General features: G+C 48.9%; 4 protein-coding genes across 4 annotated transcripts; 1 reads left to right on the plus strand and 3 right to left on the minus strand.

Annotated features, from left to right (window-relative positions):
* Nucleotides 1–344: 344 nt before the first annotated feature.
* Nucleotides 345–1,910, plus strand: LAP4 (vacuolar aminopeptidase 1; the record flags this gene model as incomplete). Its single annotated transcript, XM_064899447.1, has 1 exon — nucleotides 345–1,910. One exon carries the CDS (start codon nucleotides 345–347, stop codon nucleotides 1,908–1,910), a length of 1,566 nt encoding a protein of 521 aa, XP_064755404.1.
* A 706-nt stretch (nucleotides 1,911–2,616) lies between these two features.
* LTR64_005106 (uncharacterized protein) lies at nucleotides 2,617–3,901 on the minus strand (the record flags this gene model as incomplete). Its single annotated transcript, XM_064899448.1, has 2 exons — nucleotides 2,617–2,949; nucleotides 3,035–3,901. 2 exons carry the CDS (start codon nucleotides 3,899–3,901, stop codon nucleotides 2,617–2,619), a joined length of 1,200 nt encoding a protein of 399 aa, XP_064755405.1.
* An 893-nt stretch (nucleotides 3,902–4,794) lies between these two features.
* On the minus strand, nucleotides 4,795–6,165 carry LTR64_005107 (uncharacterized protein; the record flags this gene model as incomplete). The annotated part of the gene is made up of 2 exons (XM_064899449.1): nucleotides 4,795–6,018; nucleotides 6,121–6,165. The coding sequence occupies 2 exons, from the start codon at nucleotides 6,163–6,165 to the stop codon at nucleotides 4,795–4,797; spliced, it is 1,269 nt and encodes a 422-aa protein (XP_064755406.1).
* Nucleotides 6,166–7,234: 1,069 nt separating this feature from the next.
* exo2 (exonuclease II Exo2) lies at nucleotides 7,235–11,476 on the minus strand (the record flags this gene model as incomplete). The annotated part of the gene is made up of 1 exon (XM_064899450.1): nucleotides 7,235–11,476. One exon carries the CDS (start codon nucleotides 11,474–11,476, stop codon nucleotides 7,235–7,237), a length of 4,242 nt encoding a protein of 1,413 aa, XP_064755407.1.
* Nucleotides 11,477–11,956: the final 480 nt, after the last annotated feature.

Below are 11,956 nucleotides of genomic sequence, written 5' to 3' on the forward strand. Positions count from 1 at the left end.
TACCGGCTGGAAGTAGCAAAGGACCAAAGATCGTGATTCGGCAATCACATGTAGGAAGTCTAATCGAGGCATGCAGGCACTTTCGCAAACTAGAATCCACCTTGTCACTCTCAAGAGGTGACGAGTGTCACCATTCGGACGTCTCCAAACCAGACCATCGGACTTTGTGGAGATAAGAACAGCTCTAATGCAGCCTCCTTCCCGAATCGTGCATGCAGGAGACACGAGTCGCGCATGATCTGCGTCACCAGACGCGTCCATCGCTCTTTCCTTCCTGCTTCCTGTATCATCGCAAGTGCCTTCTTTCGAGCTCACTGTCAATGTGCTTCGTCTACGCCGACAACATGGTTCGCAAAACATCTTCTGGCTTCTTCCGCTCTACTCCAGACACTGAGCTGCCTTACCGTGTAGCTCGTGGCTACGATCGCTTGAACACCACTCACTTCTCGTACTCATCCTCGAGCTCATCGTTTCCACGTTTTGAAGATCAGAAACCAATCAAGAAAGAATTCGATCCATCACTATATACCCTCCCATATGTCAATTTTATGACCGATAACCCGACAATCTTCCATGCAGTAGATGCCTTGACGAAGAGGCTCGAGAAGCACGGCTACAAGTATCTCAGTGAACGAAGCCTGTGGGACATCAAACCAGGTGGAAAATACTACACTAAGCGCAATGACTCTTCGTTCATCGCCTTCAACGTAGGCAAGGAGTACAAGCCAGGCAACGGTGTCGCGATCGTCGCAGGTCATGTCGATGCTTTGACTGCTAAGCTGAAGCCAGTAAGCAAGGTGCCGAACAAGGCCGGCTACATTCAGCTTGGTGTTGCTCCATATGCTGGTGGTATGAATACTACATGGTGGGATCGTGATCTCGGGATAGGTGGTCGTGTTCTGATCAAGACATCCTCTGGCAAGGTCGAAACGAAGCTCGTCAACTTAGGCTGGCCCATCGCGCGAATACCTACCCTCGCTCCTCATTTTGGTGCTGCTGCTGTGGGTCCTTTCAATAAAGAGACGCAAATGGTCCCCATAATAGGCATCGACAATTCAGATTTGTACCCAGAACAGTCGAAGAGTTTGGGTACAGAAAGTAAGATCAAACCAGGTACATTCGCAGCTACACAGCCACCCAAGCTGGTTGATACCATATGCAAGAGCATAGGAATTCAAGACTACTCAGACATTGTCAGTTGGGAGCTTGAGCTTTTTGACATTATGCCTGCTCAACTAGGTGGTCTAGACCACGAATTCATCTTCGCAGGAAGAATAGACGACAAGCTGTGCTGCTTTGCAGCCGTCGAGGCTTTAATAGCTTCAGAAAACAATGAGTCGACTGGTATTATCAAGATGGTTGGTTGCTTCGATGACGAGGAGATTGGAAGCTATCTGCGACAAGGTGCTCGAAGCAATTTCATGGATAGCACAATATCTCGCATCGTAGAGGCGACCAACCACGAGACCCTCGGACCTAACCTGAAAGGCCAGGTTTTGGCAAACAGCTTTCTGGTCAGTAGCGACGTCATTCATGCTGTCAATCCAAACTTCTTGAATGCCTATCTGGAAAATCATTCGCCTAGACTTAACGTCGGAATTGCTGTCTCGGCAGATCCTAATGGCAACATGACTACCGACAGTGTATCGACAGCTCTTCTGAAACGAGTCGCTGAGAAATGCGGCAGTATTCTCCAGGTCTTCCAGATTCGAAATGACAGCAGGTCTGGTGGCACGATCGGTCCAATGACGAGCAGCGCGCTAGGTTGCAGAGCCATCGACTGTGGTATCCCGCAGCTGAGCATGCACAGTATTCGTGCTACCACAGGTAGTCTGGATCCCGGTCTTGGTGTCAAGTTGTACAAAGGCTTCTTTGACTATTACGAGGAGGTTGATAAAGAGTTCGAATAGCTGCCCTAGTCCTCGAGCACCTTTGTCTTTTGCTCCTACGTTGGCTGATTATCGTACTAGCTTGGCTGTTGTGTAACCATGGATCGATCTCGGACACCCGCTAATTCTCCTCACAACATGTTGGGGCCCTCTCCTTTTGTGAACTCTGAACCATCTGTGTTCCAGACGTCTGAAAAAGAGCTCGAATTCCAGGTTACATCCGACCCGCCCTGTCGGCAAATACCTAAGACGTGGATCGTGGACATTCAAGCAGATTCTATATCTATGGATGCCTCCAATGCACAAATGGGGGAATTGTTCGAAGAGCAGGAGAGAATGCGAGACTGGGAAATCGTCTCCGCTAAACGCTGTGGTTGGGAATGGTTTCGCGTCAAGAGACCGCGACCTGAAAAAGGAACCGCAGAGCACCATGCCGTTGTTAAGAGACTCGGAAGCAAGCCATGGGCAATACAAAGTGCGGGACTGCAGGTGCGATGCGAGCAGGCGAACGAAGAAGGCGGATTCGTGAAGCACGCGCACGAGACGCGTTGTTCAAGGATGAGGAAAGGAATTGCATGTTGAGGTTCGTTGAGCCATGAGAATAGCTCACATGTAATTTTGGCAGTTTTATCACACGTAGTGGAAGCAATGCAGAATTCAAATTTACTGCCTTCTCAGTCTTAACATAGCATCATAAAATATCTATGCTGTTCAACCTAACTACTGCCTACTCATTCCAAACAACCGACGACACCTCTCCCTCAATCCTAGCCATAGCAACAGGCTTAACAATCAATCCTGTAACCACATCTCTACTGAACACCACAACCTCACTACTCTTCTGTAGCCCCACAGCAATCAAGTTTCCAGCCTTGTTAGTGCTGAAATGTCGAGGGTAGCTACCATAAGCCGGCGCAGCCTGGACAAACATCAAGCTGCCGTCGCCATTGAGGGCGAAGGTCGAGATACTGTCTGACTTGATCGTTGCTGATTTGTCTTTGTTTGGAGGGTTGAAAGTTGTGTCGTTGCGGTTGCCGATGAGGAGGAAGCGGTTGTCGGGCTAGAAAATCACAACAAGTGTTAGTATAATATACACGGTATAGGATAATGAATGGGAAAGGAGACTGGAGAATGTCAAAACTTACCGAAACACTAATCTCGCTAGGCGCATTGCGTTGAGGACTGACGAGATGACCCAGGGCGTTCTGGGTGTCCTTGAGCTCGAACCGTAAACCGGCATTGTTCTCGCGATAGCTGACTTTATACGAGGCAACAGTTCCACTGATCTCATTAACGACATACAAGAAGGTCGTGCAGTTTTCGCACGAAACACCATTTGGTGTCCAGAAGGCGGCGTGGCGAGGACCGGCGCCTGGGTCGGTGACAAGGGAGTCGAGCGGGTTCAGAGCAAGGTTGTCGCTGTTATAGGAGAAGACTCGGATCTGGTCGGTGCCTAGATCAGGGACGAGCATGTATTTTCCTGTTGGGTCGAGGATGGCTTGGTGAGGATGAGGAGCGTTCTGTCGGTCGGCGACTGGACCTGGGCTGGCGGTGAAGGTTTGGGAAGAGCTGAAGTCGACGCCTGCGTCGCCTGGACCGGCAGCCTTGAGTGTGTAGGTGCTGATCGCGCTGCCGTAGTGGGCGAGGACAATACCTCGTCTGCCTGACGGGTTGCCGTATAGTGTGGCGTGGACTGGGCCGGCGAGAGTTGTGAGGTTTTGGACGTGAGATAGTGAGCCGTCTTGGTTGACTCTGAAGGAGCTAAGGGAGCCATTTGAAGTGGCCATGCCCTCGTTGACGCAGAATAGAAGACCGTTGGTGGCGTCGAGAGTGAGCCATGAAGGAGATGTGCCGCACTCAGTTGCGTTGTAGGTGGGAGTCAGAGAGTATGCGCCGTCCTTCTCGGTGAGGGCTAGAGATGTGACGTTTCCTGCGTAGGAGGAGACGAAGAGCCTGCTAGCGGACGCTGCTGCCGCGCATAGTGCAAGAGAGATCAGTCTCGAGAAATTCATGTCGATTTCAGTGTTATGCAAGAAAGCTGCAGAAAATGCTAATTCAGTTCACGCGAATAGAAGTTAGCACAACGAACAGTCAGTCCCAATGCCTCCTGGGTATATCACGAAATTGGGTATTCGGTCATGGTCGAACCATTCATTGTTGTTCAGATGACTCCTTTGTCGCTAACTCCCACGTGTGCCGTCTTCGATATCATGTTGACATTGGGTTAGAAGTGTTTCCACCTTCCTTTGTTGCGACAATGAGCCGGTTCATGATTGAATTAGCAGAGAAGCACGTTCGGCACCAGGGAGCTCAGCCGCCATCGCCATTCTCCATCAATCACATCCTTGAGCAGTTATCCGACGTCACTCGTTGTCGATAAACTCAACATCACGACGATGTAGTATGATAGTATCTCCAATCAGACTATGATTGTCAATGGCGCTCAAAATACAGAATTGAGAAAGAGCTTGAATTGTTGTTCCCAATTTATTGATATCTCTACAAGTAGCAATATTGCCGGCTACATAGTATGTAACATCCCAGGTACTGGCTACTTTCAGCAACTGGTACGGGGTATCTGAAAGGCCGAAACCACACTTGAGAACGTAACCATTCGCTTGGAGGATTTCTGCTCGCAATTAACAGGCAATCGCCAAGTCAGCGAGGAGAGCAGGGTGACCGTCGCCTTCCTCATTGCTCACACCATCTCGATAACGTTGCATATTGTGGTACCGTGCCACTGGCAAGAAGTTGACCTCAACTTCAAGCATGCAATGAAACTTGCATATTAAAATCCTAATTTAGTTCAATAGCAATCGTGAAAACTTTTCGCTCGTATAGTACTGTAGTCCCAAGCATGAATAATGCTTTGGATGAATTTCCAGGTATGTCCTCTCTCCTTTGTTCAATTTCGTGCTTGCACTTCCTCCATACCTATCTTGAGCGCTTTCAGGGCACGTTCCAGCTGCGTTGCATGTACTATCACGCTACCCGCCTTTGCAGAAGACAAGAAGCTGATTTCAATGGCGTCAGTATCATCTGATACTTCACCAAGCTCATGCGAAACAGTGCGCTGTGTTAGTCTTCCTGCGACACCACCTACGATACCAGTCGCTTGCCATCCTAAGCTTCGTAGATCCAGTGTGATCGGAACAAGGACATCCTCCTGAGATTTCGAGGCAAGAAGTGTGGAGCCGAAATGTGGTAAAAGTCGGTCTTCCATCAGGATGCTAATTGGTTCATTGGAAAGAGTCACGGACAGAAACGATGCAGAGATGTCATGAGATTCGTTGTTATCGAGATCTGAAATCAACAATCCTGGTGTTGTATGATTGACTCTATGCTTGCAGTCTTTGCTGCTTTTCTTACATGAAAGGAAATTCGCGGCAAGAAGAACCTGCATGAGATGCTCTTTCAGCTCTTGTGCTTCAGCTAAACTCGAGTTCCTGTTACCGGCACAATTGACCAGCCGCAGCTTCGGATCGACAAGAGGACTTATGCCATTCTTTATCAGCTTCGTGAAAGTCCGTATCTGGAGTTCTGGGATATCCTTGGCAGGTGGAGTGGTTGGTGCAGGGCTCGAGCTCGATGGTGGACGGCTCACATCAGAGTCTGAAGATGAACTAGTTCGTGGTCTTCCTTGGAGGCCTCCTGGGCTGTGATGATGCAATATCGGCGACAGCTGAGATACATATGCTTCTGCTTGTGGGGAGAAAACAAAGCCTCGCTGCTGTAACGTGGTCACTACAGTATGCCTTGCTTTGACTGGTACCAGGATGTAGTCACTGAAGTATGTTGTGATGAAGAAGATAGAGATTCCGGCCATGGCCAAAGGTCCAGTCAACTCAAGCACTCTCTGGTCTGCATCGAGACCTTCACCTTCGACCTGAACAACAACGTACTCTTCAGTACTGATCTCAACACCATTAGCTTTTGCCGTCGAGTTGCTAAGAAGGGCGTTGAATTGATCGATCAAGGGCGCCAGGTACTTGTCAATCAAGGGTTTGGAACACATTAGCGAGCAGCCCACAGGAGTAATGCTCAGGTTGAGAAAGTGGTGTCGATCGGTCCAAGGTATATTGGTGGCGTCCTCCTCATATCCGAGATTGAATAGTATGCAGAAGAGTGGCTGTACGAAGAAGTGATAGAACTCGATAGGGATGTGGACAACCACTAAGTGGGAGGACTTCTCGACATGTTAGCAATCACTCCACAGACAGGACATACTCACTAGAAACGTGATTTGTGCTGTCACAAGGTTAATAGAATCGTCCATGCTTGCAGATTGCACCTCAGTGTATTGGTTGGTTTTTGCGAAGTGCCAGTGTCGACACAAGACAAAAAGCCTCAAGAAACCGTAGGGGTCCGGCAGAAGGTCAATGAGAGCGTCGCCATTTTGATGGTGTAGAATCGTTTGGCGAAGATGTATGTGTGAACCTCCAGTCCAGTGTGTCCGACGAGCACAATCGAGCACTTCAATTGAAGTAAAACAAGGTCGAGCAGTCAATAATAAGGTGAAAATCTGTTAGTAGAAGTGCTGCTGGTAGGACACTTCTACTTCAAAGGTCATGTGCTACAGATCATGATCAGATCGAACGATACTTACACTTTGAACGGAATGCTGGTGAGCAACAAAACTCGAATTTCCTTCTTGCAGTGCCTCGTATCACAGCTCGAAAAGCCCGAAAAAGAAGCAGTATTCTTTGTTGTTGTAGCGTGGGGGAAAGATAGGTTAGCACAAAGACCGAGGAGCGGAGAACCCAAGCAAAATGACGCTTTGCTGTGGAGGACTTCCAGGAACAATGTCTCCTGTACCAACCACGTGTACGACCGAAGTCTTGGATGTGGGAATACTCATGCTAATGCAAGTCATTCTGCGAAACTATGCTCACCTGCAAGGATTCCAACTGGAGGTCCAGTCATTCGTAAATGGGAAGCTGCGGCATTATGTCTTCCCCTCGCTGGTGCCTCAGGCAATATGGCATGGCAGCGCTGGCAAGAGGGTGCGGCTCGTGGTTGCGGGAAAGGACAGTGGCGTGAGAAAGAGCCGACGCATACCATATTGTGTAGTTGTGTGACATTTGATTGACAACGTGTCAGTGAGATGTCTTTGCATGTTCCACAGGATGTGGGATTTTCACAAATCGCAGAGCTCAATTGCTAGTTCCTACGTTAAGTACGTCCACACGATCCCCGGTTCGTTCCGTTCGTCCCGTACAGCTTTTTCGGCAAAATCTCTCGGAGACAACGTACTTACATCTAATCCTGCTTTTCTTCATCATTCCCTAGCAAGCTATAGCTTCACCCCTGCATCCGCTGCGGGTAGCTTGTCACATGACTGGACATTAGTTGCTTCCGTTAGTCGCAGCTGCAGCTGTTCCTCGACCACGACCTCCCCTCCCTCTATCTGCACCACGACCTCGCCCCCGACCTCGTCCTCGTCCCGCCGTTCCTTGTTCCAAATTCGCTGGTGGTGGAACGTTGTGATGACCTTTCGGTCGGAAATTGGGGTTGATGTGTACAATGTTTGATTGATCATCACCTCGATCAATCTGGTGATAGCCACCACGATAACCTAATCCTCCTCGTGTGGCGTTCATGTCGTTAACTCCGTTGGTCGTGGATTCGCCGTTTGTTTGAGATCGAAGTGGCAAGCTTGTTGGGTTCGTTCCATTTGGAGCACCTCTTCCGCGGTGCATGTTGCCTCCCCTGCCTCCTGCAACCACAGCGCCCCTCCAGCCTCCTCTAAGAGCTGGTGGCGGCGCTGCATCACGAAGTTGACCTTGACCATTGATTCCTGGCATGCCGTAACCGCCCATAGTCAATGGTGTCGATGAATTTGAGGTAGTCCTATCTGAGCTTGCCTTTGAAGAGGCGATCGCTTGTCTATTTGTCAGATTTAGGACAGACCAAGTAGGCACTGTTGAACCTCTGAAAGGCGAACAGCGGTCATTTAACGACGTCCCACTCATGAATGAAACATCGAAGACAACATCAAGCCATGTCTCTCTTGAGGTCTGAGTGAGTCCGACAACAGTACCTTTGGACGCGATAGGAACTTTGCCAGAGTCCGCGACGTAGATGACACGATCTCCAAGCTGGAATCTTTGCTGCCCCAGGCGCCACTGAGCATCGATGGGTTTCAGTAAAGCGTTTCGGGGGATGCCCCTTACCGTCTTGTTGATAGGAGCTGGTTCCGATGCCACACTCTGGTCTGCTGCAACCTCGATCTGTCTGACTACATTCGAGTCAAGTTGATCAGCGTCAAGAGGGACTCTTTCGAAAGTTCTTGTCTCTATTTCCTTCAGCCACATCTGAATCTTCTTGACCTCCTCATCAGCTTCCTCTTCCGAGTATCCTGGTAAGTATGCTGTAGCTGGGAGCATATCACCTTGTGGCTGTTTCGAGATCATGCCGACAAAGAGCGGGAACTTGTGACAATATTGACTTAACAAGTCGACTGCAGCAGCACTAAACTCCCAACCACTTTGAGTTTTCCTGGAGTAGCCGAGGACTTTCAGTTTCTTTGCTTCGAACTTGAGATTGAGTCCCAGATTGGCTCGACTGTCTCCAACCTTGATCGAGAATGCTGAAGTGATCTTTGCAAGAGCAAGAGGATGCATGCCAAGCTGCTTGGCAACGACAAAGGATGGTGTGTATGGCGACAGACGCTCGGCTTGGTGGGCAATCTCTCTACCAAACTCGACCTGCTGCGCTTTGGATGTAGCAATAATACATACTGCTTTATCATTCTCATGTCCTGTAACGTTGATGGGTCTGCCATACGCGAACTCTCCTAAGAAGAAAGCATTAGTTCCATCCGGGAATTCTTCTTCGATAGGCAGAGCGGCCCTCTCTATGAACCGCTCGTCCTCGCTGATGACCTTCTCAACCACAAGCTGTGGAGCATAAACAGTTTCCAACCCGGGCATGTCTGCAAATTCCTTGACTGTAGAGCCGTCATCTAATTTTCGTAGACCTTTGAGCATCTCAACATGGACAAGTGATTCCACATCACCAGCAAGCATACCTAGGCGCTTGCTGTACCACTTCTCGATACGCTCTGCCTTCTTGTGGAAATCGTCGATCTCTTTGCCACTATGCTCGGACTGTCTAACCTCGCCCGAACGCTCATCTGGCATCGTGTAGTCGAACAACTCGTCAGAAACTTTCACGACCTTCGCCTCTTGAAGGAAAGGATAATTCACGTGGACTCTCATGTTGAGTAACGATTTCGCATAGTCGACTTTGGTTCGCTGTTCAGCGTGTGACAATGTGATCACCATGCTTTCGTTGCGACTGTCTTGCTGGAAGACATTCACGCCATGGAAGCCTAAGGAGCCAGTGTGAGGCAGCGTTTTAAGACTTGGAAACCCAGCTAAAGCTGCTGCGCCGAGTTTGACTCCTTGAACCAAACCCGCATGTGGCTCAAGACCATCCATTATGGGTAGATCAAAGATGTTGTGTACGCAACGACAGTGCTGCAAATCTGGGAATATACCGACCATAGATGAGGGATAGGTATAGTCGACTTCGTCGGAATAGGTGAATTTCAATGATACTCCGAACTCATTTCTCTTCTTTTCAGCATCTGAGAGTAGCGCATCTCGAGGAGCCATGGCACTCAACAAACGCTTTTCGTCAATGAATGGAATCTTGACGACTGCCTCCCATTCCATCTTCTTGCCGTTCATATCAAGATTGAAGTCTCGGGGATAGAAGTCGATGATTGGGGAATCGGGGGAAGTCATAAGTTCGTGGTAAATGGGAGGGACAATCTTCTTGCTTCGATCCGGAAGCACTCCCATGAGCTGTTGGAAAGGATGGAATGGCTGACCAAGGTCAAATTTCATGTCAGCCTTCAGACCTTGCTTGACGTCGGAGATCATGGGCGAATAGTGGTATTGGTAGAACCATGGCCACGACGCCACGCCTTGATAATAATAGAACAGAACCCATTGTAGACCTTGAACGTAGTTTTCGGCCAATCTCCTCAGTTCCTCCTTGTTAGAGGTGTCCCATTCGAATTTTTCTCTGTAGTATGTGTCCTTCCAAGCTTGGAAGTTTTCGTCATACTTCTTTTGCATATCTGCCTGCGCTTGTTCGCTTGTGACATCCTCGACCTTGGCATTCTGATAACGCTTGAGAATACGTGTGATCGCGACTTGCGATTCCACCTCGTCCTCTGCGTCGTCTTCGTCGTCGTCGTCCTTATCCATAGGTGGGAACTCGAGTCTCATGAATCGATTTCCACGCGAGTCCTCCTGTGTTGACCATCTTAGATTGAGGTCTGCTGCAAGTTGTTGGACAAACTTTCTATCACGAGCTGGTAGATCGGAAGGGAGGTCAAGCGGTTGTCTCGTAGCTCGATCTCGGTTGTTTGGATTAATGAAAAAGCTCTTGATGCGTGTGAGCAGGTCTTTCTGATCCGTGGAGATTGACGTTGGCACTTTTCCTGGCTTCACGGTGGAAGTCCCACCGACATCACCTCTTTTGGCCTTTATCCACTTTGCATCCTTGAACTCGTCTTCGAAGAATCGATGCTCCACCTCCGACAGCTCGTCCAGGAGTACAGCAAGTCGCTCCACATTGATAACGCCGTGCTCATTGATATAGCCACCAAGTCTGGGCAGCACCTCCTTGTACTTCTGGAACATGAGCGCCAAGGCTCCTTCGTTGATGTGCAGATTGGGCAAGTTCGGTAGGAAATCATTTCCCACGAAAAAAGCCATCAAAATGAAATCATCGATGATTCGTTCCATGTCATACTTGAAGCTTAAAGCTCCCTTGTTCACCAGTTCTTGAAATTCCAGCTCCAAATACTCGCGCACTATGCAGAGATGGAGTAGGTAAAAGTTCTGGTGTTCCAGCTCCTTCGTCTTCTTGACCTGTCGTCCGAAAGTGACTTCCTCTCGTAAGAGGCAGAAATGTGGATCGTGACTGAGAAGACCCAACATGATTAGGTCGGCGTCCAGGCCGTACAGACAGTGTCGTACGTTTGCATCGTAGCCAGGCTGTGCCTTAGCCTGGCGAATGTATTCCATGATTTTGTGCTCGCCTTCTCCAGGGACTTCGTGACCAGAAAGCACAACTTCCACCCCTTGCCATTCTACATCCTCTGTGACCTTCTTGCTGATGAAATACTTGAGCTGCTCGGTGAGTCGAGCCATGAAATCGGTTCCGGGAGTGATGCAATTGCTGTCGAATGGATCTTCTTTTGGAAGCTCAATTCCCTCCCTGATCGCTTTCTCGCGTGCCTTTTCCGCATCCAGAGCTGTTCGAAATCGTCTAGCACGTTGCTGATTCATTTTAGCCCGAGGTGCTACTCCATCAATAGCCATGTAAAACAGCTTCTTCGGCTTGATCTTCCCGAACAAATGCTCAATGTAGTTAAAGATAGCGATAAACATCTTCTCCTCAGTTAAACGAAACTGAGGCGAATCAGAGTCTTTGTGCGTGCAGTTGTGAATGATACCATTCATGTCGAGGTACAGACAATCGAACTCTGGAATGCGATTTTCTGAGATGAGCTGGGAGATCGCAGGATAGCGCTCACTGAGCCATCTGAAAAACTTTGGGACACCCATTCTGGTGATAGGAAGAAGACCTAATGTGTGCTGTTAATGAGAGATATATCGTTGGTGGTAGAGAAAGACCGCAAGTATACAATTATACAAGGCTCAAACCTGACGCCGAACACAAGAAGATAGTAAAAATGCGTCAATCGCAAATAATAGTCGTGATTCTGAAATTGTTTAGAGATCAAAGGATAACAGTGGCGGTGTTTCGTGATGGTGTCACTGACTCTGTCTCCAGGCACTCAGGCAGCCTCAAGTCGCTGTATCGACTTGCTTGGCGTTACGGCGGCTCTTCGGCAAGTAGTCATTTACGCGTAACGCGTTCCTTCCACTGAGTTCGCGTGCCTATAAACTGCCACAGAGACCGCAGCATATCACAAAAACTTGTCCAGACCTTGCGCGCAAAAGTACTTCATTATATCTGCTTATTAAGTCTCGCGCATCAAACCTTGATCTCAGTCCGACCTATCCCTAAGCCAAGCATACAGT

This window comes from Lithohypha guttulata (assembly GCF_036872675.1).
Source record: "Lithohypha guttulata strain CCFEE 5908 chromosome Unknown scaffold_3, whole genome shotgun sequence".
NCBI classification, from domain to species: domain Eukaryota; kingdom Fungi; phylum Ascomycota; class Eurotiomycetes; order Chaetothyriales; family Trichomeriaceae; genus Lithohypha; species Lithohypha guttulata.